Source organism: Homalodisca vitripennis, chromosome X (assembly GCF_021130785.1).
Source record: "Homalodisca vitripennis isolate AUS2020 chromosome X, UT_GWSS_2.1, whole genome shotgun sequence".
Lineage (NCBI taxonomy): Eukaryota > Metazoa > Arthropoda > Insecta > Hemiptera > Cicadellidae > Homalodisca > Homalodisca vitripennis.
The window spans coordinates 98,398,937-98,423,365 of NC_060215.1; the positions used below are offsets into that span (position 1 = coordinate 98,398,937).

The window sequence follows — 24,429 nt, forward strand, 5'->3', positions numbered from 1 at the left end:
GGAAATTATAAAGAAACTATTAATGTTATTTTTTTGTCTGTCAATCAATTGGTAACGTTTTAAATTATAATTAGACCTGTTAATTTTATTCGCATTATTTATTTTCCAATGTGACAAGTTCATAGCAAAATGTTGAAGTAACCTTTTTATATGCATTTTCAAGAAAAGGAAGTTGAACCAGTTAAGCTGGCCTGCCAAGTGCCAGTGCCAATCCCTATCAGTCATAGGCTAGCTGTGTTTGCGTGTCAATAAGAGTAGGGTCAGTTCTGTTTTAGTACTTATTCCTTGACAGTGAGCATGTGAGTGAAGAGCAATTAATATTGCACTTGGTAGTCAGAAGATAATTAATTTAAATTTGAAATGAATAAAGGATGTTTGCCGACGAATAATTTTATATTGTGTTAACTATTGGAAGTTAAATAAATAAGTCGTTTTTGTTCACTTGCTGAGACTGTTGTAAGACCTGACAGTATACAATAATCGTAATGGCTGAAGAAACAGTAAATGCTCTTGTGAAGGCTGCTGTCTCACTGGAAGACGAGGTTTCCTCCTCATTGGACGTTACATTTGATTATTATCCAACAGCCCTTCCTGAGGTGTCTGTAATGGATTGGAATCCTTTAGCACCTGCTCCACATGAAGATGTGCAGCCTCCACCACAGTGCATGCTAAGAATTAAAAGGTAAGCAATACTTAAATCTCTTAATTATGCTCTTAATTGATAATTTAACAATCAAACTTTAGATAGGTATTGATTTAATTTAAATTTAGTAATAGGTTATAACCTTGGACAATTTACAAAGTGACTAAACATTGACAATTTAGAGTGAGGTTAAGAAATCTCCAAAATTGATTCCTGTAAAGAAAATAGGCCTCTCTCTTAGCTTATAATTTAACTAAGTATAAATAAGGCTACCCATTCTGATGATTTTCTTAATAAGCACATTCATGTTTATTGAGAAAGATAAGTTGAGGTAGCCTAATACTAACTTGTAGAGTTAAGCACTGCGGCCAGCTCGGCCCGGCCCGTCCTTTTTGTGAAGTCGAAATACGCAATCAAATGGACACCCGCCTACTGCGACCGGCCCGGCCCAGCCCAGCTCGGACCGGTTGCAGTGGGCGGGTGTCCATTTGATCATAAGCATTTTGACAGAGTATAAAAGGCCGGTCCAGGCTGGGCTAGGCCAAGCCGGTCGCAGTGGGCGCCGTGCTTAATTCTGTGACAAATCACAATATTTTTCTTCAGATTTTGAGTGAATTCAATATGTAGGTTAGGTTACCTTTATGTAGACTAATAAAAATGCTATATTCCAGCTATCATAAAAATAGATATGGCAAGCCTTAGAGTATATAAAGTTAAAAACACAAAATATCGACCTTTCGCTTCAATTGTAGGTTTTCTAGACAAGAAAGTTGAAATTAGTGTAAATTAAAAGCTAAATTTTAGACCTAATCCTAAGTTACTGCTCATGGAAAAATTGTAATCATGCCTAACATTTTTAACTAGAATTTCTCAAAAAGCGTACCGTACTTTAAAAAATTAACATAATGCTAGTATTATGTTATGATTAACAAACAATTTTTTTTTTCAAAAAGAACATATTGAAAAGAACAAAGATACCAAGAGACAAATGGATATTAAGACGGATATCAAGCAATGTGCATAAGAATCTTTCAGCCTGTACTTTGGCTGTTTGACCTAGTGACTAGTAGTCTAGAGAGAAGCAGTCTTGTAGCAGTCAATTATAGCTTAGCTGATAAACGAGCTTGCAAGAGTTCTGTGTGTTATCGAATATAAGAGAGTTCTAGTTCCACTTTATTAAAATTATGGCTTTAGAATGTTAATCAAATAGTTATGTAGTATGTGATCTTTTATGATATTTTTTGTAGGTTTTGTGTAATCTACCATATTGAAACATTTTATTCGTAGGCTTATAAAGAATACATATTATTTTTTCCTTGAAGACAAAATTTTTTATTAATTTAATTTTATAATAGATTAGGCTATCGATTACAAATTTGGACAATAACATGATTTAACTTTTAAATAAATTATTTTTTTCAAATTTGTTATTTAAATATATTGTCTAAAAAACTAGCTAAAGAGATTTAAACCTTTCCTTTTTATTCATACTTAATTGGCATTTTACATGCAGTATGTGATCGTTAAATAGACCTACTTGTAACTATTGAATTCCAATTCATTCATACAATTAAAAGACAAAATTTAAGTTTACAACTTGATTTTAAATCCTTGTATAAAATAAAATCATTCAATAAGTGAAACAATTACTTCAACCGTTGGATGTTCGGAATGCATGATATTTCAAAGCAATGAGAGAGAGAGAGAGAGAGAGAGAATAACTTAATTAATTGAGCATGGAGCTCAGAAATGGTGTCAATATAAATAACAAATTCAGTACACGTCAAATCAAATCAGTGGTCAATTTAGGTAAAAATCTCTGTCACAGCGGACGATAAATTCACTCATGCTGTAGAAAGGTTCCTTTAGCAACCCCCCAGCATATGAAGGCTTCTTTGAAAACCGTTTTATGCACGGGCAAATTGAAGTTGGCAGCATTTCTGATGTTGTGTTCATGCATATGTTCATTATTCAGTAAATTTTGACCACTAGCGAAGGTGACAACTTCACATATATGTGGATGGACACCACGGTTGGAATACCAAGGGTCTTGAAAGTGTCCCTGCAACTCTATCCCAGGATCCTTACAGCACGCTTTTGGAGGATGAAAACCTGTTGAACATTTTCATTAGAAGTCACCCCAGCAGATAATCCCATACCTGATGTGTGCCTCTATTAGGGCGTGGTATGCTGTTCATGTGGCAGCAGGGTTAGAGACATTCTTTATACGTCTCAGTGCAAAAATCGAGGAGCTGAGTTTCTGGCAAAGGGAGTTTATGTGGATATCCCAGCGGAGACCGTTATCCAGGATCACACCGAGATGTCTTGTTGAGTACTTTGTGGGCATAAAACGTCATTCTTAAGATTTCCGAAGAAAAGCTGCTGTCTTGCTTTCGTTAAACACCAGGCATTGTTTGCACAATAATCCATGGCTTTGTTGATAGCAATATAGTCTTTGATCTCTACAGGTTCCGGAGCGCTAATACTGGTTATGAGGACCGAATTGTCTGCTTACATCACATTGTGGCTGTAAGGCCCCATGTATACTGGAATGAAAGATTGCGTTATAATTGTTGGAAAAAAACACTGGAAAATTATCTAATTTTTTCTGTTTTAGTTGTGTTGTTCTATTGAAACTTCAAGATTTAAAAGATTTTGTATTGATGCTATAAACTGAAGTCAGAACATATTTCAACAATAAAATATAATATAATATTAAAAAAAAACATTTTTTACACAACCAAACTGGTGTTTATAAATTTTTAAGAAATTTGGACATCCATAGAGTAGATTAAAGAACTGAACTGTTGAAGTTTCCGTTTTAGTAAACTTATCAAATGAGTCTTAATAAAGAAGGTGACTACTTTATTTAGTCTACATGTCACCTGAATCATGCATCATGTGAAAACGCATATGGGAGTTTAATGCTTAGAACCTATATTTCTTGGTTTGAAAAGCTTAGTTAAAGAAACAAGAGATAGGCCTAGGTACCAACCAAAAGCATAAAAGAGTATGGGATAAAATAGTTTGAATAGAGTTCATTCTTCATGATTTATTGATGATATAAGTAATGTCTTAGGAAAAGTTATGTTTTATGTTTAAGAAGAAAACGAAGATGAGTGAACAGTATACAGAATATATAAGTCATACAATTTGAAAGAAGTGTTCACATTTTTCAATGATACGTTTTCTAAATTTGAAATTACTATAATGTAGTGATGTGTAGCCTACTTATAAAAATAATGTAAACTAGTTTATATTTTAATAAATTATTTTTTCAACTCTAAGGTTACATTTGATCTATAATAAACTTTGAGTTAAGTAGACTTACATTTCAGTATGTTAGTATCTTTTGTTTAACATATTACAACATAAAGGATTTTTCATTTTGGGCAGGTAGACGTTGAGATTAAATAAAACAAGCTATATATATGACGAAATTTATTTTTCATATGAAAGGCCCATGTATGCCATTATGTATGGAATACGACATCGTTCAAAAATCCACTGCGATTTCTCACAATGGTACGGATTTAAGTGGTCCAATTTTCAATTACTCTGCCACATAAATCCGGTTGAATTTGAACAATGGCCTGGGTTATGTTGATCTTACGTTCATCGTTAGATTGAGGCCTATTGGCATTGACCTGCGACTTCAGAAAACCTCATAAAAAAGGTCTAGATGTGTCAAATCGTACGATCTTCGTGGCCATTTCACGTCACCTCTGCGACAAATAACCATACCCTCAAATTGTTCAAGCAAAATGTTCATGGTGTTGTTCGCTGCGTGGCACGTAGCGCCGTCCTGCTGAACATATTGTTTACGTCCATATTGTTCAATTTGGGCCAAAGAAATTCGTTTTCATTATTCTGTAGCGTTCGCCGTGGCCTCACCAACGTTGTTTTCAAAAATTATGGACCAATCACACTGCCAGCCCAAAATCTGTACCAAACAGTAACTTTTTGTGGATGCATCGCTACCTGGTGAACCTCATGTGGGTTGGTGTCGAACCATATACGGCAATTATGCTTGTTATTGTAGCCATTCATCCAGAAATGTGCTTTGTCACTGAAGATAATTTTTCGGCCGAAATTAGGGTCCTCTTTCAAACGCTCCAAACCCCACTCGGCGAACAAACGGCATTGTCTATGGTCATAAACTTTGAGCTGCTGGGTCAGTTATATTTTGTACAGATGCAGGCCTAAATCTAAATGCAAAATTCACCAAGTTGAAGTTTGCAAAAGGCGGAGAGATAAATAGAGATCAGAAATCAAATACAAGACAAGCAAAAAGAAACCATACATATTCTAATATTTATAATTAATTAATGGTAAATTATGGTGCAGAAACACCAAGCTCTCGACCTTCTCCAGCAAGAGTCTGTTGCGTTTTTCTTCGTATAGGTTCCCTGCTTCCGAAAATAACTGTACTTTATACACACTACTACGAGAAGCATTTAGAAATACTCGGGCTAAGTTAGCTAAATATGTATATTTAGACTTGTGCTTTGCCCACCAATCAAAAGGGCTCTGGGTTCGAGGTAGGAGACTTTCAGCTGTCCAATTCCACGGCGATTGGGCTTTTAGGATCTTCTGAAATGACCGGATTAGTCGAGGCAAGTTCTTCATAACAGTTCAAATGTCACATGAGATTCTTGTAAAAAATGTGTAATATTTTGTAGAGGTCTTCCCCTGTTTGTTACAGTTTCATCTTTGCTTGAGCTTTCAGCTTCTATGAATGGCTTCTAGAAAAAGCCTTCTTCTTACCAGTTCACAATTTTCGGGAGCAAAAAATCTCATTCTAAATTGAGGGTCCAACAATGTAGACAGGCAGTAGTATTTGTCTTCTTCCAAATTTCGAAAACGATTTTGAACGTCTTGCAGCTTTTGTAACATTTCTGGTATATTTGGACATATTTCTAAAATTTTGTTCTTTGTTAAATATTTGATCAGAATGTTACTATGGAGAATCACTTCAGAAATTGACGAAAATGTAGAACTGGTAATTTTGGTGACTTCTTCAAACGGTTTTAATAGAATTAAACATTCTTTTAGAATCAGCCACTGTCTTTTGGTACAATTTCGAATGTTATAACTCAGCCAGAATTGTCCAAAATGTAAAGCGAAATCGCACAAGCTGATTTAGTTCTTTCTGAATATTTTTCAGTTTTTCTTGCACCGTGCTGGAGTGGTTGAAGTGTGTCACTATTCTTCTAGCAGAGGTCAAAGCATCACTTACATTTTCAACCTGTAATGAAGCTTTAATTGCCAATTCCAATGTATGTATAAAACAACTCTTACCAACAAATGAACTATCGTTTATAGCTTTAACCATATTGAGACCATTGTCTCTCATAATTACATGGATAAGTGAAGCTATGTCCAAGTTGAAGCTAACTCTTCTAATACAGAACGTATTTGATCACATGAGTGAGACCCAGTAAAATGTTTCATTTGCAGAACTCTATGTTGTAGAATGAAGTCCTCATTAAGCCAGTGTGCAGTGAAGCTTAGAAAGATGTAAAGAGCTCAGATATTATATGTAATCGAAACAGCCTTGGCTTTTGAGATTTCATCCTCGATACATTTTTCCATTCTCTCATAAATTGCTGGAATCACCACTACTCATATACTTTCTTCCAGGCAACTTATATTTAGGCTTCAATAAATGCAGTAATCTCTTAAAGCCTTTGTTTTCCAGAATTGAAATAGGCTGATTGTCAGTTGCGATCATTTTAACGATAGAGTTATGGATTTCCTTTGCTCGTGAATCTGTTATGTCCCAATTTGTAATAAAAGCCTCCTCTAGAGTACTTTGTGAATGAGACCAGTATTTATTGGATCTTACACTGGAAGTTGTAGGTAAAGTATCTGAGCTATGTTCAGAAGCACTTACAGAAGTAGACATGGTTACTGGCAGTTGTTCTTTATGCTTCAGCTTCAAATTATTTGTCATACCACTCGTCGAAGCACTGCGCCCTGTTCCACCACGAGAAATAACACAACTAGACAAAGTGCTCTTAACTTTTGTTTTATCATCTCCCATTTCGTCAAAAAAGTCCTAAGCATGTGATCTTTTACGCCCACTCATTATGCAAACTCAATAAAGTTAATGTTATCAATATTTTTGCAATAATAAGCACCTTTTTTTATTTGTAAGTTTGTAACGTAATCGTGCGATGTTTTAAAGCAAAGTGAATCTGTTTACACAGCAAAACAATGAAATGGTAAACCGAATAATTTGGCTGAATATCCGGTTCGGTATAGGTTGAATCGAATATTATCGGGTTATTCTGTGAAACCACTATTTGGCGCATCACTAAAAATTATTGTTTTGACAAATTTAACTTAATTTCTAATTTTTGAATATTTGTTGTAGTCTGTACTGTATTTGATATTACATGAAAATGGCTCTAATATTAAATTTTACCCAACTCTATAGCCTGATTCGGTCCAAGTCACAATTAAAAAAGAGGTGTACAAGTGTTTCAAGATATTTGTGAAAACTCTAACCTAGCGCAGTAAGTAGTAGAAACCTAAGATAGTAGATTGAGTTTGTGTTCAAAAGTAGAATTAATTTTGTTTGAAACCTTTTAAGAACATTTTACATTTCGTTTCGTTAATTAATTAATTTAAATTGTATCTTAAGTTAGGCTTTATAACTTAAATTGAACGGAACAAAGTTATAGATAGGCTTACTCAGTAATCTATTGTGTTATTAGTATCACATTTGTTAGACTAAATGTTGTAACCTACCTAACTGCATTGAAAGGATAACAGGATTTCGGATATTAGCCACCGTTATATGTTACATGCCGTTTGTAACATGTAACAATGGCAAATGTCTGAAATCAACCTCCAATAAATGACATAAAGTAAAAAATATTTATTACCAAAAGAAAGTGCAAAAGATTTTAAGTCAAGAAGTTAAATTTAAAATATAATTAAAAGCTATTCTAACTTAAATTTATAAAAATCACCTACTTTGTTTAAACAAAATTGTACAAGAATGGCCTTTAGCCTAAACTGGACACTATACAATCTAAATTGTTAATATTAATAGGTAGGTCTAGGCAATTGTACATTTTTATGGCATTATACCTAAAGCTACCCTAAGATACTTGGTATTCAACATCCAAGTTATTTCTGGTACCTATCTTGATTGTGAATATCACTATTACTTTTAAAATTATGTTAGTTTTTCCTAGTATACATTAAACATTGAAAAATATGAATACATTGAAGAGTCATAATACTATGTCCAATGAATAAAGGTCTGCTACTGATTCTGGCTAGTACTTTACACAGAGTTTGAAAATTCCTTTCCTGCAAGGTGAATATGGTTTGAGAGTGTGTACTATTGCCCAAAAGATTGCACTGTAATTCAGATGAAAATGTACATAACCCATAAATTAACAATAGTATGCGCATTGATACGGTTGTACCTAGTCTCTCAATCATGAAAATCCCTCTGGTTAGCTTTTGTATTACAGATTCCATCTTGAACTGGCAATCGATATTATAATGTCAATCTGAATCAATTTGATTTTACATGTAGATTTAACATGCACCCATTTTTACAGTTTATATGGTACGTAAGTGAACACGACCACCACTATTTATATACCATTTCAAACAGAAAGAATTGCTAATGGTTTATAAGATTCTTTTTTGGTCTTTAGATTTAGTCACAAAATGTATTTATTTTATGAGATAATGTTAATTACTTATAAACGAGTTTATTATGGATCTTTTTAAATCAATATGTAGCATTTATGTTAGTAATTACATGGTTTTATATGTAATATGTTTTAATTAGTAAGCATAGGTCAATATAGGCTATACAGTGAAAGTATTTGGGAGCTTCAATATTAGTGATATATCATGGGTATGGTTTATAGCTTGTACAGCTTTTGTTTTAAGTTCTCATTTCAATAATGTCCAAAAACTGTGCATAGTTTCGACAATAGAAAACTCGTTGGCCTGTTCGGCGCAGACAACCTAGGCCTTGACAGTGATACCTAGGTTTCTCTTCATGTTTTCTGGAACCCCAAACTAAGCCAATAATTCAAAGTTCAAATTTAGTATTTATTTATTGTAAAATTATCATAATCAATGAAATATTTCTATATCAAAATTTAATTTTTTTAATTTTAATTGTTTAAATATCGTACCCATAGTTACAAATGTAGGTACGTCATTTATTGTTTTGGAAACATTTAGTATGAGAATTACATTTTTTTATGTTTTAAAATAATTGTACCTACAGTAACAAATATAGCCTTTTGTGGCTTTTATAATGTATATTTAATTTTTCTTCAAGAGAACCTGGATACCATTATACCATTTTCTGAAAGTAGATAAAATGAAGAATAGATCTCTGATTCTAATATTTTTCAAATTTTACCAGTTTTAGACCCATCTCTTTAAAATAAAATTTAGTGTAGTCATATTTATTATGATTCGTGCATAATGATTTTATATCATAATTATCTCCATATTCTCCTGGAATAATAATGTACTACAAGTATATAGTACACATATAGGTTTATAGTATAAATGTATTTTTTTACAACATTTTTAAAGTACGGGTACCAAACACTCAAAAATGGCTTGCCATATGAGGAAAAAGTGACTGCCAGTTCCAGGATAAAGTTGGACTGGACCATAATCCCTAGAAACCTAACAGTTTGTTTATCACTATTAATACATAGAGATACAGCAAGATCTTGAGTTTTATCTTAGAAGTTTAAAGAGAGCAAATTTACATTACACCAGTCACTAACTAAATTGACTTTAGCTGTCATGACCATATCAGCAGCTGTCATGACTTTATCAGCTAAAGAAGGACTAGATCATACACTTAATTATAGATCATCAGCATACATGTAACTATTACTACATTAGAGAAACATCATCAAACTTAATTATTATGTTTCCAAAATTGAGTATTCATAATACCACATTATATGTTAAGCAATTGTATGTCATGTATAAATGTAAATCCTTAAAAATTTGTTCTATAAGAACTAAACATTATATAAATACTAAACAAGGTATAGTCCTTAATGCTGTTCAAAATAAACACTCCTATATTTACTCAAGATCTTAAAACATAACTATTTTCTATGTGAAAGCCATGTGGAAGTGTGATAAAGTTATATGTTGCCTATTGTAAGCTTGTATATTTTTTTATTTCTGTGTAAGGAAATTTTACATTTATGGTTTCTACTAGTGAATTGATATTCTCAAAACATTTTTCTTTAAATCAAATTCCAATCTTTACTGGGATAGAAATATCTTAGCATAGTCCAAACTGTTTAAATCTGGATTACATTATTGTCTTTTGTCAATATAAATATTCTGAACATTGTTGTATTATTGAATTGATTATCTGTTCATTAGAATCGCAAATTACGTTTTAAAAAATAGATTAAAGAATAATACATGCAGAGCAGAACTTATTTAGCATACAATGTCAACCTTCACAACACAAATACTACAGAAGTTTGTAAAAGTATACCAAAACAGAGATCATTATGCTAACAAGGAGGATCAGGGTAATCATGAATGGAGAAATGTGGTAGTTGTGAACCAAGTTCACTGTTCTCTCTTTAACATATTTTAATTTTGTTTCTGGTTATGATTAATGATTTGTGCTTTTTGATGTAAAGGGTGGAATAAGGCAGTCAACCCATTACAAATATCTGTGTAAAAAAAGTGTTGATGAGGAAGATGGTGAGATGCACTAATGGAATTAAGACTGAGTTTGTAAGGAAAATGATGTTTTCAGTATTACAATTTTTACTACTTTTGCTGTGCTGCCATTTACAGTAACTACATATAAGACAAATTACATTACATTTTAGTGGTTCTATAGAAGTAAATAAACATTAAATCTTCTTTCCTTAAGTTATACTGTTCCAAGCAAAAATAATGATAAGTTTTATAAATTATGTTAAAAAAAAACAAAGTGAGTGTTTGTTTATTGTTAATATTGGGGATTCTAACTTTTTCCTGGATTTAGAAACTCGCAACACACACTATGTAGGTGGAAATTGTGAATATAAAATTGAGATCAGCTTAAAAGGGGGTTTTTGTGGACTTGAACAACCTTTATTCACATATAGACTGTACACCTGTTAATAAATTCTAAATATTTCACAGTTGACCCGAAATGCAGTTATTTTGTATATATCTTTCGGGTAATTGTGATTGAGATGTAACTTTTGTATTTATAAATGGAATTTGGTGAAATTTTGATGGTTATATCATGAAATTTATACACGGTTAACAATATATACTAATTACTAATACAGTGAATACATTTGAGCTAAGATTTTAGTTGAAGTTATAAAACTCTATTCACAATTATCCGTTGACACTATAGTAAAAATTAGGTGATACTATTGTGAGTACAGACATATTACAATATATATATATATAAATATATACACACACATATATATTATATTGTAGTTATTAAAGCTAATTAACCAGATAGAAGACTAGCAATCACACACAGCATTGCAATACTTAATACACTGTTATGATGCTACTTTCCTATATTTAGTTATTTTGTTCTTTAATATTAAAAATATTTGTACAAATTCTCCATTATTTTTTAGGTTCCAGCTTTTTATGTTTTTACTATATTTCTAAACATTAATGACGTAGACTTTGCCTTTATTAGGCTAATCTTAATCTTGGAATTAATGTTTCAAATATTTTAAAACTTGAGATCTACTTCTAAAGTGTTTTAGTTTCGATGAATTTTATTTAGAAAATCTAGTTTCTTAACAGTTGTTGTTTGAAAGCCGGTTTGTTTCAGAGACATGATGGCTATATATAACGAGCCACCTCCAGGGATCCTTGTGGTTCCTGATGAGAGAGATCTGACACTGGTCCACGCTCTCATAACAGGACCTTTTGACACTCCTTATGAAGGTGGATTCTTCTATTTCATCCTACGGTTTCCTCATGACTATCCAATCAAACCGCCCAAGGTGAAACTTATGACTACTGGAGGTTCTAAGGTTCGATTCAATCCAAACCTGTACAAGTGTGGAAAAGTCTGTCTCAGCATATTAGGGTGAGTGGAGTAAAGAAATCCTTAAGAGAATCATAACCTTTACTCGTATTTATTCAATAATGTAGGGCTAGTTGCATTTGAATTTGAACTTACTTCTTTCTTTCAGAATATACTTATTAATTTTATAAATTTCACCTTTGTATATTCGAGAATTAGAAGAATAAGTTATGAATCGACAATTGGTAAGAGTTTCTGAATACAGATTTAAACCATTATACTGTATGTCTAGTTTAACAATGATATTGTAACAATTGTTTCACGACATAAATAACTCATTAGTGAAAATTATTAACCTCTAGTTACTAAAAAAAATAAGTTACTAACAATTTCAAATGGAGCTTGGTGATATTCGTAGCATATAATATTATGGTTATTCTGTTAACCATTGTATATGTTTACTCTCAAATATCTCATTGTTAATGTACACTTAAATGCATAGAAACAACCTAATATATGTATTCCATAATTGTAAATTTTTCTTGATGGATTTGGTGATGTATGTGCGATAAACAACATAAGCCGCACAGTTCTGAGTCCTGAGGTATAACATTCTTTGCTGGGACACTTATGTTATTGAATTTGACAATTTGTATGTAAAATTAATTATATTAATGGTTAACACAGTAACTACCTTCACAGAAATTTTTATGAAATTTATTATATTATATTAGATTAAATGTATTATAGAAATGAACCATATATAGGCTGAGTCCTGTTATATGTCCTACACTTTCCAACAATATTGGATGTCTCAGAACTTTAGAATGTTGACTAACGTATCATCCACACTATGTGTCACACATTCAACGTGCAGATTACAAAGGCGTTCGTCTGAATGTTGACACCAATAATGGATTTAACAAAATATATAACATTTTCTATCACATAAGTGCATATTTTCATACCAAAAATATTTTTGATTGATTGTAAGAAAATTGAAAAACCTCCAGTTAGAAAATTATTCAAGCTTTGAATATCTGTAAACTTGGGCCTCTCTCTTTGATGTGTGCCAAAAGTACCATGCCAAGAGCAGATACCTCCCAGTTTTCAAAATCAATCTCTCAATATAACTAGCCACTCATTCACACTGTGAGTCCAATCATAAAATTTCCTAAAGAGGAAGGACAGGTAATGGACACAGTGTAGACCCGAAAGAGTCAAGTACACTTGTATATTATATAGTCAACCTGATTTAAAAGTTGTATACTCACAAATTAAGTTTAAGTTGTAAGATTTTAAACTTGCATTTTAATGGTCATTATTGTATGAGAGACATATTTTAAGCATGAATCACTGTTTCATATATACTTTCTTTGTTCTGCTCCAGTCTGTACATTGTATTTTGAACAATATTATACATGTCAGTTGTAGCTCTGCAATTACCCTATTGTCCAAAATGTTTAGATTGTGTAAATTTTTCACGTTTTTAGGATACTTGCAGCAATATAATTTTTTACTGCATGATCATCTCAGCTATGAATATTCATAGGATATTGAGATATATGGTCCTAATGCTTTGATTGAAGGTAAGATGCAAAATGGGTTATAGAGCTTAAAGATGGCCTTCAAACTGCTGATCACAAAGCTCTGTCGGATTGACAATCTTAAATCACAATTTGGCAGCTGTAATTGTCACGAAACATTTGTGAGAACACACATTTCACAATAACCTCTTAGTATGATATTTCAAGTGTCTGAATCAGTACTTTATAGAATTTTTGTCTTAAAATCATAAATTTAGTAAATGTTCTCTCTGTGCGTTCCAAAATTTCTTAGCTAGGACAAGAAAGGTTTACTGACTTAATTACTTACTAAGTCTTGATAATTAAAATTACATTGTACGGAATGAACTTAGTGTCTACAGGGATTTAGAAAAATGAATAAATTGTATAATAAAGATACTGAGTGAATGCAGCAATAGTTTAAAAATGTTCATAATCACAAACTGAAACGAAATTCTTAAACATTGTTAGAGACATACCTTTGTTGTAAATTGATGCTGATAGATGTCATTTTCATATATCATGCCTGTCATATGTGAATAAACTTATGATTATCGGAACATACAGTAAGTTTATTTGATAGGAGTTTTCAAAATTTTGTTTTAAGATATAATAAATAGTTGAATACGAAATTAACTTGTGGAAAAGTATGCTATGTAGAATCAGATTATAAATGTGTACATTTCAAACAGTTTTTTTTTTTATATGTTAAAAATCCAAACCAAAAATATCTCATCAGCACTAGCTTGGCATTATGGAATACTTTAAATATAAATATAATACTTTAGATATTTTAAGAGCTTATTATGTATGATAGTCTTTTTGCAGTTATTTTTCATTTTAAATGTGTAATAAGCCGCATCCTGCTATTAAATTGTAATTATTTTATATGTAAAAAATCGTTAACGTCGTAAATAAATAATTTATGGTAAAAGTTTTAAGGGTGTTTAGGGAAAACTCTGTTTTTTCAATAAACTCTATCTAGGTTTAAGGGAAAATAGATCCATACATAATCTAGTAGTTGAATAATCTGAAATGGGGGTGCACTTTGTACTAACCAATTCCAAAAGATCAAAAGTTGTAATATAGTTAACAATAAATCAGAATACAACCTTTAGATAAGTAACTATTAAATAAACACATGCTTGGTTGGTTTCAGGACATGGAGTGGTCCTGCATGGAGTCCTGCCCAAACTTTGTCAAGTGTGCTTATCTCCATTCAGAGCTTACTTACTGACAAACCTTATCATAATGAACCTGGCTTTGAGAGGGTAAGTGTTATTCTTCATGGTTTGTTTTAAGATCTAATGCAATGATTAATATTTTACATTCCTACAGTTATCATTACCTAAACTATAATCCAATAAAAATTGTAATAAGAAGCTAATAACATCTAAGATTATTGAAAGACGTGAAGTCATGTTTGAAAGACTTTTAAATATAAAGGGAGGTCGAGCCATACCTCATTTTAAAGGTTGACAGATTTGTCCAGCTGTACTGTATTTTGAATCCATTTCCGATTACTACCGTCGGATTCCATTGCTATTTAGTTTCTCATAAAACAAATTCATCAGAGATCACTAATAGATACATCGTAATGATGGTTTAAATTTGATAGGTGAACATACTTTTAGAATAAAGAACCCTTCATTTTACAGAAAATGTTTTAAAAAAAAACAAGTGATAGACACTTTTGAATACCCTGAGTAAAGGTAGGAGAACACAATGGTGTACTAAATGGGGCACAATGTCTTGAAAATTATTATTAACATTAAACATTTCTACAACATTAAAATTAACATTTCTCAACCATCCAAGTTTAAGCCAAACTATACATACAAAAAATTATATTTTTCAAGAGAGCTATTGATAGGTTTAATGAAAATTATGCCTTGCTATTTGAATGTTTAGGTTTTACGAGTTGGAAATATGTTAAATTTGGACTATTTGTAAAAATTGGAAATGTGCTGAAAAGTGACAACTGTAACATATTTTTAGAAAGAGTACTTCTTTGAAAATATTACTAGGTGGTATCTACAGGTCTCCAATCATTGCAAATGTGAATATATTGAATTCGGTTTTTATCATTCTAGCCAATAGGTACAGGTACATAGTGATATGTGGAGATATTAACATCAACACCTTGACAAATAATTCGTACGTAAAAATCTAAAGCACCTATTAAAACAATATATTATGAAATACTTAATAGACTTCCCCACTAGGTCATCCAGCACTACTCAGTCAGCAATAGACAATATTATAACCAATCTCAAACAATCACAGATTCAAGTTGAGTGTGTGAATGTAATGTTGTCAGATCATGATGGCCAGTTAGTTCCAATATTTAATTATGTATCTAACTCAATGCAACAACAAAATTATTATTCAAGTATTCCAGGGTATTTTCTGACGAAAATATTAGAGATTTTAATCTAGCATTCAGTTTAGAAACATGAACACAGCTTTATAAAGCTGCAGATCATTTAAAATATGACACCTTTATCCATATCTTTTTATATTTCTTCAATACTAATTTTCCAATTGTAAAGGTCAGAAATTACTTAGAAAAAAACTTGGGTTAGCCAAGATCTAAAACTAGAAAAAAACTAATTACTGAAAGTAATGCTGTCTGAAAAACAAAATCGCAAAAAGACATTGACAACATAAAACCTAAATACAATACTGTTAAAAATAAAATTGTTCAAGGAAAACTAAATTACTACTCTAATAAAATTAAAAGATTTAAAATTTGTTAAAGACACACGTGGAAAATCATTAACTCTTAAACAGGTATTTCTTAACGAAATACAAAAAATATATACATCAGGCACAATAATAACATAGCATCAGATCTTAGTAAAGTTAGTGAAATTTTTAATAATTACTATATTACTGCAATTAAGGACAAATCAAAATTTAATACATCTCAAAAAATCTTAGTTTTAATGCTTTTTAAGATTTTTCAGGCATTAATTTTCAATGCAAATTTATTGATAAAGATGATATTATTAAATTCATCAACATTCTGAAAAGTAGTTATAGCACTGGATATGATGACATACCAGTGCCAGTATTAAAATATGCAATGGAATTTCTAACCGACCCACTGCTTTATTAGTCTTTCCCTGTTATATTCCCTGAAAAACTGAAAATTACAAAAATAAAACCTCTATTTAAAAAAGGTGATCAGTTCGATGCAGCAAATTATCGGCCACTTGCATTGCTCCCAGTTATATCCAAAATACTTGTGCGTGCAATGTCTAACCAGGTGGTTGATTATTTAGAAAGAAACAATTTATTTGATAGCATACAACATGGGCTTAGAAAAAGTAAATCTGTAGTTACAGCTGCTACTGATTTTATTGAGTCGGTGATTGATTCTGTGGATAGAGGGGATAAGGTAATAGGAGTGTTTATGGACCACCATAAAGCATTTGATAGTGTTAAGTCATACTAAGTTGCTGACTAAGTTGTCACAGTTTGATATTCATGGGAAGGAGTATAACTGGCTAAAGTCAAATAAACAAAACAGACAGCAGTTTGTGGAAGTACATAATCTAAATAAATAATAAGAATAATTTAACGAAAATTTATTTCTACTTTAAAACAAACTTCTTATGGGATTCCTCAAGGATCCATTTTGGGGCCGCTTCTATTCCTCTGCTACCTAAAATGAATCCCAGAGCTAGATAAATTATGCTTATATGCTAAAAAAAAATTAATTTTAAATCCAACAAAAACAAGCTATATGGAATTTTGTATTAACCAGTACAGAAAAAAAATTAATCCTCATATAGAAATAGATTAAGTGGATATAGTTAAGGAAGAAGAAGTAAAGTTTTTGGGTTTAATGTTAGACAGTTCACTGACATGGAATAAACATTCAGAAAAAAGTTTCAAAACTTAACTCTGGTTTATATGCTCTTTGCAGAATGTCAAAATATGCTCACAAGAAACTCTAAAAATGATAAATTTTTCACCTATCCATTCACATATTATATTTTGTATCTCATTGTATGGACTCACATCAATAAACAATTCTGATTAAATTTTAGTAATACAAAAAAGCAATTTGTGTTGTTTTAAAACTTCAATGGAATGAAACTGTGAAGGATCAACTGGGTATCATGACGGTTTACAGTGCATGTATATATGAAACTATAATGTTAGTGAAAAATCGTGCTCATAGCTTAGGCAAAAGTGGTGAGAACCACAGTTATAATACGAGAAACAGAAATAATATGGCAGTAGCTCAACATAACTTACATATTTTCTTTAAATACTAATGAACATAGGAGCAAAATTTTTTAATTTGCTACCAAGCAACATAAAATTAATATAAAAGTGATAAATTATTTTAAAATAAATTTAAAAGCTATCTGACTGACCTGCCATTGTACTCCTTTTCTGAATTTTATAATATTCACAATAGTTTTTTTAGTAAACTTAACCGTTTACTTTCTCAATCATGTGATGTCATTCATGTACACCATGTGCAACAACTGAATAAAGATTTTTCTGATTCTGATTGATAACCTTGGATAAAAATTAGGATTTTGCTAAAGTTTTCAACGAGGTAAACATTTGAGAAGAAAATGTGAAACTGTGCATCTTTGACATTTTGGACCACTCTGAATATAAGAAGCGAAATAAATTTAAACTTTTTTCAAAATGATCAGGGAATAGAGAGACCTTTAAAATGAGGTATGGCTAGACCTCATTATATATTAGAAAATCTTAAAAAATCTTGCCCATACCTCTCAAAAAGTGCCATTTTGGAGTATTTTTGGGTGTAAAAATAATTTTCCCCAGTTCTTTGGGGTTTAAATATGAAAGTTTCTGTTAAAACAAAGAAGGTAGGTCTCTCCATTCAGCCACTGTTCATCGCGGACGGATGGTCTGCCTCACCCTGTGTAGCAATTTACTTCAGTTATATTTTTTCAACATTTGTTTTATATTTATTTTCTTACTGACATTTTATGTGTATTTTTGTATTACGCTGTAAAACCACCTATCTGTGTAGCCCATTCCATTTATACTTCTGTCCAGAAGCAGCTTTACAAGTCATTAGTTGTAGTATCAAGTGTTGTCCAAATTTATATATTCCCTCAGACAAAAAATACCCACTCATTCGGAAATTGAATTAATCTATACTGCTGAGGTAGGGTACAAAGTTTGCTAAGTTAAGAAATAAAACAATTCAAATTTAACTAGTGACATTGTACAATTTGAATTTGAAAGTAGTATTAGGCCTTTTTAATTACATTTTTATTATTTATTTATTTATTTTATTCACCAACGGCATACACCATTTTACACTATTACAAAACAAATAATAAAGATGGCCAAGCTACATTACATCGTATAGTTGGAATAAGCTGATAACAACATAACAAGATTCAAAAGCTGATTATACTTGTTTTAGGAAAAGTTGTCAGGAGATGTTGCCAGGTACAACGACATAATTCAACATGAGACACTACGGGTGGCTGTCGTGGGAATGGTAGATAATGACTACCTTCTTCACATTCCTGAGCCTCTCAGAGATGCTATGGATGAGAGTTTCCTCCAGTTTTATGACTTCTACGAGAACCTTGCTCAGAGCAAGATCAAACTGACAGGTACCCAGATGCAGGTCAGTATGTCAATTTTACCTGTTGAAGTACATCCAATTAAACTAGAAAGTAATATGTTAAGAATATGCGAAATAGGGCTTCTTAGTTTTATTGTTCTGACTACAATAGATGTACCAGATTGACTATTAAAGTTTTAATACCAGCAGACAGTGCATACTGCAATAATCTTATCATTCTCATTTGATTGCCCAAGTGCCAGTCAGTACCTGACAGCAACTAGGGTAGATCAATGTATTTTTATCATCTGTACAGAAAGATCAATTTTATGGAGTTATTGGAGAGCATTTATATTTATATTTGGACTGTAATATTTATGATTTAAAGTCGGTTTGTCTCAAGAGGATTGCATCGAACATCTCAAAATTGCCTTTGGTTCTGAAGCACCATCCCGCACAACTGTTTTTAGGTTGTATTTGGAATTTCAAAGGGGCTGTAATTCACTTAAATACGACAATGTTCAGGAAGGCCACATTTCTCCATCACTCAAGAAAACATTGCTCTAGTGCGCACTATGATCCAATAGGACAAATACTGCACTTATTTAATGATTACACTTTCCCTACCTATTGGATCCACAGCAAGTATGAATTATCTTGTATGACTTTAAAAGTCAGAAATGTTGTTTCTCAATGGGTACCTCACGATTTCACAGAAGAACAAAAAACTGAGTGTCTGAGAATCAACGAGCAGACCCTCAAACTGCTTAATGTATCGGATTATTAAAAAAAATTGTCACTGGTGATAAGATATAAATACCATTTATGATGATCAAGGAAAGGGTTGGGTATGGTTGTTTGAAGAGCCATCTCTCACAATGGATAAGAAACAACAATTGGTGAAGAAAGTAATATACGCTGTTTTATGCAGGAGTACGGAACTGGTGAAATCTATTAAACTGGACTTGCACAGCAAGTTGGTACAGTTTGCCAGAGTTAATTTTGCACCACCACAGTGGCTATTCTCACACAGCAACAAATCCTCAAAGTTTTTGGCTGAAAATGGCGTAAAAACAATGAAACACTCCTTATTTATTTATTTTTTTTTTTTTAAGATCTGATCTCGCTATGTGCGACTTTTATGTGTATTCTTCAATCTAAAGGAATGCGCAGTCATTGCTTTACTTTAGAAGCCGAATTTAATGTTGAGATTCATAAATAAGACTCCATTCTGAACATTAAGTGACTGGATGCTTCCAATGAGTAAAAAATCCGACTTGAAAAGTGCATTGATGCTGGAGGGGATTACTTTGAACACGCCTAATATTTGGTGATTCTAGCATAAAAACTTCATATATCTCAAAACTTTCAGAGTGACCCTCGTATTAAGTATTAAATGGGTGCAATTATAAATAGAGCCCACTGTATATAAATAGATGAATAAGATATTTTTTCAAACATCACAGGAAGTAAAGTAAAGCCTACCAATTTGATTAAAGTATAACTGTTCCATATGATTGTTCTTGTGCATGAGGAGTTTAGAATGTTTTTTCTAGATGCACTGCAATCTTACATGCTCCAAGCCAATTAAATATTATTATCTTTTTAATATTATCAATATTATCTTTTTCTCTCGGGAGAATTGCTGTAGTTGGTTTGTACAGATCACCAAATGGCCAATTTGGTGTTTTTTTTTTTCGAGAGAGACTTGAGCGGCTTCTAAACTATCTCCTCAATAATTTTAAATATTTTTGTTATAATGGGGGATATCAATATTAATGTTTTAAATATGAATGATAAGCAAACTCAACAGCTTAGAGACTTGCTCAAATCTTTTAGTCTTAGCTGGTCTGTGAACTCGCCAACTCGTGTGACAGCGACATCGAGCACTGCCATTGATAATGTCATAACAAACGTACTCAATAGTTCTGTGTCAGTGCTGAACACTGCTATATCCGACCATTACGCACAGGAGGTGGTGATCCGTGGATGTTCAGTGAGCCAAGAATCCCACAACATTATTTTAAGGAGAAATTTCCATCCACATAATATAAATCTTTTAAATAAATGTCTGGCAGATGAAAATTGGATTTTTTTAGATTCTTTTACTTCTGCAGACACAATATTCGACTCCTTCAACAGTTGTTTCATGTTCCACTTAAATGTTTGCTGTCCCCCTTAGGAAAATAAAAACAAAAGGTAAAGTTCAGAAGAATTCTTGGATAACAACACCTGGAATTCTGATTTCTAGAAATAAATTAAAATTTCTATAATGAAATATTCAGGAACACTAATGATTATAGATTCAAATCCTTCTATAGAAAATTACAAAAGAATTTATAAAAAAGTAATAACTGCTGCAAAATCATACGAAATAAACAATAAACTAAAACAGTCATCTAACTTTTCTAAGACAGCTTGGAACATTATAAAAAACTCAACAAAATAAAGCATCTTCAAAATCCATTCAGCTTGATGCTGATGGGATAAAATTAACCGATCCAAATGCAATAGCTTTGGAATTTAAATAAATTTTTCTCCTCAGTGGCTGGTTCTCTTGATGCTGACCGTGAATTGGAACTGGATACAGTCACCACACATACCCCTGCTTCATCTATGGTTCTGACTCCTGTGTGTGAGGACGAAGTGCGACGTATTGTAAGAAGTTTTTCAGCTAAAACTTCCAATGACATAAATGGCATATCAATGTGGCTTATAAAACAATGTTATCAGCACATATTAAGCCCATTGACAAAATCATAAATGTTTCTTTTGAAACTGGCACATTCCCATCCGCACTCCAATTGGCAAAAGTCGTTACCTGTTTTCAAAAAAGGCGATCCAAAGTTAGCGGAATAACTATCGACCAATTTTCAATTTTACCCTGTTTTTTAGCAAAATTTTTGAAAAAACTGTTCCTGGACCCGACTTTCTTAATTTTCTTGACAAACACAAAATTTTGTCTGATCTACAATTTGGGTTTTCAGACCAGGAAGATCAACTTTTGGAGCAATCAACCCAACTTGTAGACTTTATTGTGGAAGGCTTTGAGACACACCAAAGAACGCTCAGTGTTTTTCTTGATCTCTCAAAAGCGTTTTGATACTGTTAATCATGGTATATTGCTACACAAGCTGGAAGGCTGTGGTGTACGAGGGACAGCACACCAGTGGCTCCACTCATACTTGAGCAGTAGAAGTCAATGTGTTCAGGTCCAGAATGCAAGTATCAAGTACTATTAGAATATACCAAGGAGTCCCCACAGGGATCAATCTTGGGTCCTGTCCTTTTCTTGATTTATGTGAATAATATCCATGCGTCAGCCTTATATGGGAAAATCATTCAATACGCAGATGACACGACTCTCTGTTTCCGGGCTGATTCTCTAACTACATTGGAGATTCAAACCTTCATTGATCTTAACTCCTGCATTCAAAAATTTTCTGGTAAATAATCTCAAAACTAATCATGAAAAAGACAAATTACATCAACTTCTGTTTTCGTGGGGTTTGAATACTTATGAAACCCCAACCAGTAATGATGGATAACATTGTTCTGGAAGAAACTGATTCTGCTAAATTTCTAGGAATACACCTAGATAAAGGGTTAACCTGGAAAGTTCACATTGAAAGTGTATGTGCTAAATTGGGCAACTGGAATTTTTGTCCTTCGCAATTTATCAAAGTTTTTTGTACGTCTGATGTCTTAATGATGGCTTACTAATGGATTAATATTTCCATACCTGTCGTACGGAATTTCTCTGTGGGGCAGTTGTGCCATATCAAACTTGGAAAGAGTATTCAGACTGCAGAAAAAAGCTGTTCGAATCATCGCAAAATTGAACAACAGAGAGTCATGTCGAAGTGCCTTCAGGGAGCTCAACTTGCTAACTCTACCCAGCTTGTATATTTTAGAGACTTCATTTTACTGTCGATTTCAGTGTATATTGACGCAGGGCAGTGATATACACAAATACGAGACAAGAGCTCGGGGGCGCTTTCGAGCCCGACAGCATAGAACAGCAGCATTTGAACGCCTCCCTTCTCAAGCTGGGATCAAATTCATTAACAATCTCCCTGAAACACTAAATTTAGAAACAAATCCAAAAAAAATTTAAAACCCAATTAAAACACTACCTGGTGTCTTGTGCTTTTTACTCAGTTGGCGAGTTTATGGAGCACACTTGGGATTGATATTCGCGGCAGTGTTGCAATCCTGGGGGTTGATCCCACGAATTAATGAATTTTTGTATGTGTATGAATGTGTGCCTGCGTGCAACTGTATGGAAAGTCGAGTGAATGGATATAGTTTTTAAGATAAATACCGTAAAAAATTGGTATTATTGACTATTGACAATACAATGTAATATATATTGTCAACGCAATAAAATATATTCTATTCTATTCTATTCTATCTTTACTGTTATTATATTTAACTTATATTATCAAATGTTAGAACACAAATAAAAATGTGTTAAGTCTGTTTGAATAATACAGATGTCTATTTTCAAAGTTGATCTTTTATATTTTCGTGGTAACACTGAACCAAAAAGTTGTTTATTATTTTTTTTTTTTATTTGTATTTAATATGAAAAAACTGTTTTGTCAGTGAGAAAGTTTTAGATAACTAGTTAAACTAATGAAATTCATTGTACTATTAAACATATTGTATTGTACCTTAAGTATGATGTCGTGTGTGATTATAGTTTCTATTTCAGTCCAAAATATTTACAGAATTTAGAATTCTTCCTTTTGACTAATTACTATTAAAATCTAAAATTAGATTTAAATTTATCCTACTTGTTGCATGGAAAATTCTATTCAAGTTTAGTTTGCCATTTGTTCAGTTAATGAAATTAGTAATTTTATCCAAACCCCTTATCTTTTTCTGTTTTTTTTTCTTCTTCTTCTCCTTCTTCAGTGCACAATTCCCAAATTAATATATATGTGTACTCTCTAAAACATGCAATTAAATAATATTTTATGTACTATAAAGGATCCTAAAACTAAACAAGTATTTTTCTCACCTTTAAAACAACATTACTTAACAATTTAAATATTCTAAAACCGATTTTAACATCATAATTTATCTATCTGTCTAAGGCAGGCCTTTTATGCAATCCCTGGGGGTTTAGTGCAAGATTAAATTAATATTTCAAACTTCAGAAACACATTAAATATTCTAATTGCATTTCCAGATGATTTATTCTCTATTGCAATTAAACTTAAATGAGTAATTTGTGTTAAAGGATCCATTTGGTGAAAAACGAGGTAGCTATGAATATTCGACACTACTACAACGGCTGAAGAGAATCTACAAGAGGCTTCAGCCCCCCTCCAGTGAGGGAAGTTCTTCCTCCACCTCCACTCCTGAGTCCACAGATTAAACTTTAAACTTATTGTGATAAAGCTGATGTTCTGTATATAATTGTTAACGGTGTCACCAAAACAAATCATTAGAATCAAATCATTTATTTGTGATAAATATATGGTAGTTCCTCTATTTCCTGGTGGCATTTGGCAGAGATGTATTCATTTGTTAGTGAGCTTTTCACTGTTTTAATAGTTGTATGATTGTGATTTAAGACAATTTTATTATTGATTTGTTTTACCAGTTG

General features: G+C 32.1%; 1 protein-coding gene across 1 annotated transcript; it reads left to right on the plus strand.

Moving 5' to 3' along the window:
- LOC124369731 (ubiquitin-conjugating enzyme E2 Z-like) lies at positions 1-24,429 on the plus strand. Its single transcript, XM_046827794.1, has 5 exons — positions 1-682; positions 11,475-11,735; positions 14,397-14,508; positions 18,666-18,875; positions 24,061-24,429. Exons 1-5 carry the CDS (start codon positions 486-488, stop codon positions 24,196-24,198), a joined length of 918 nt encoding a protein of 305 aa, XP_046683750.1. The 5' UTR covers positions 1-485; the 3' UTR covers positions 24,199-24,429.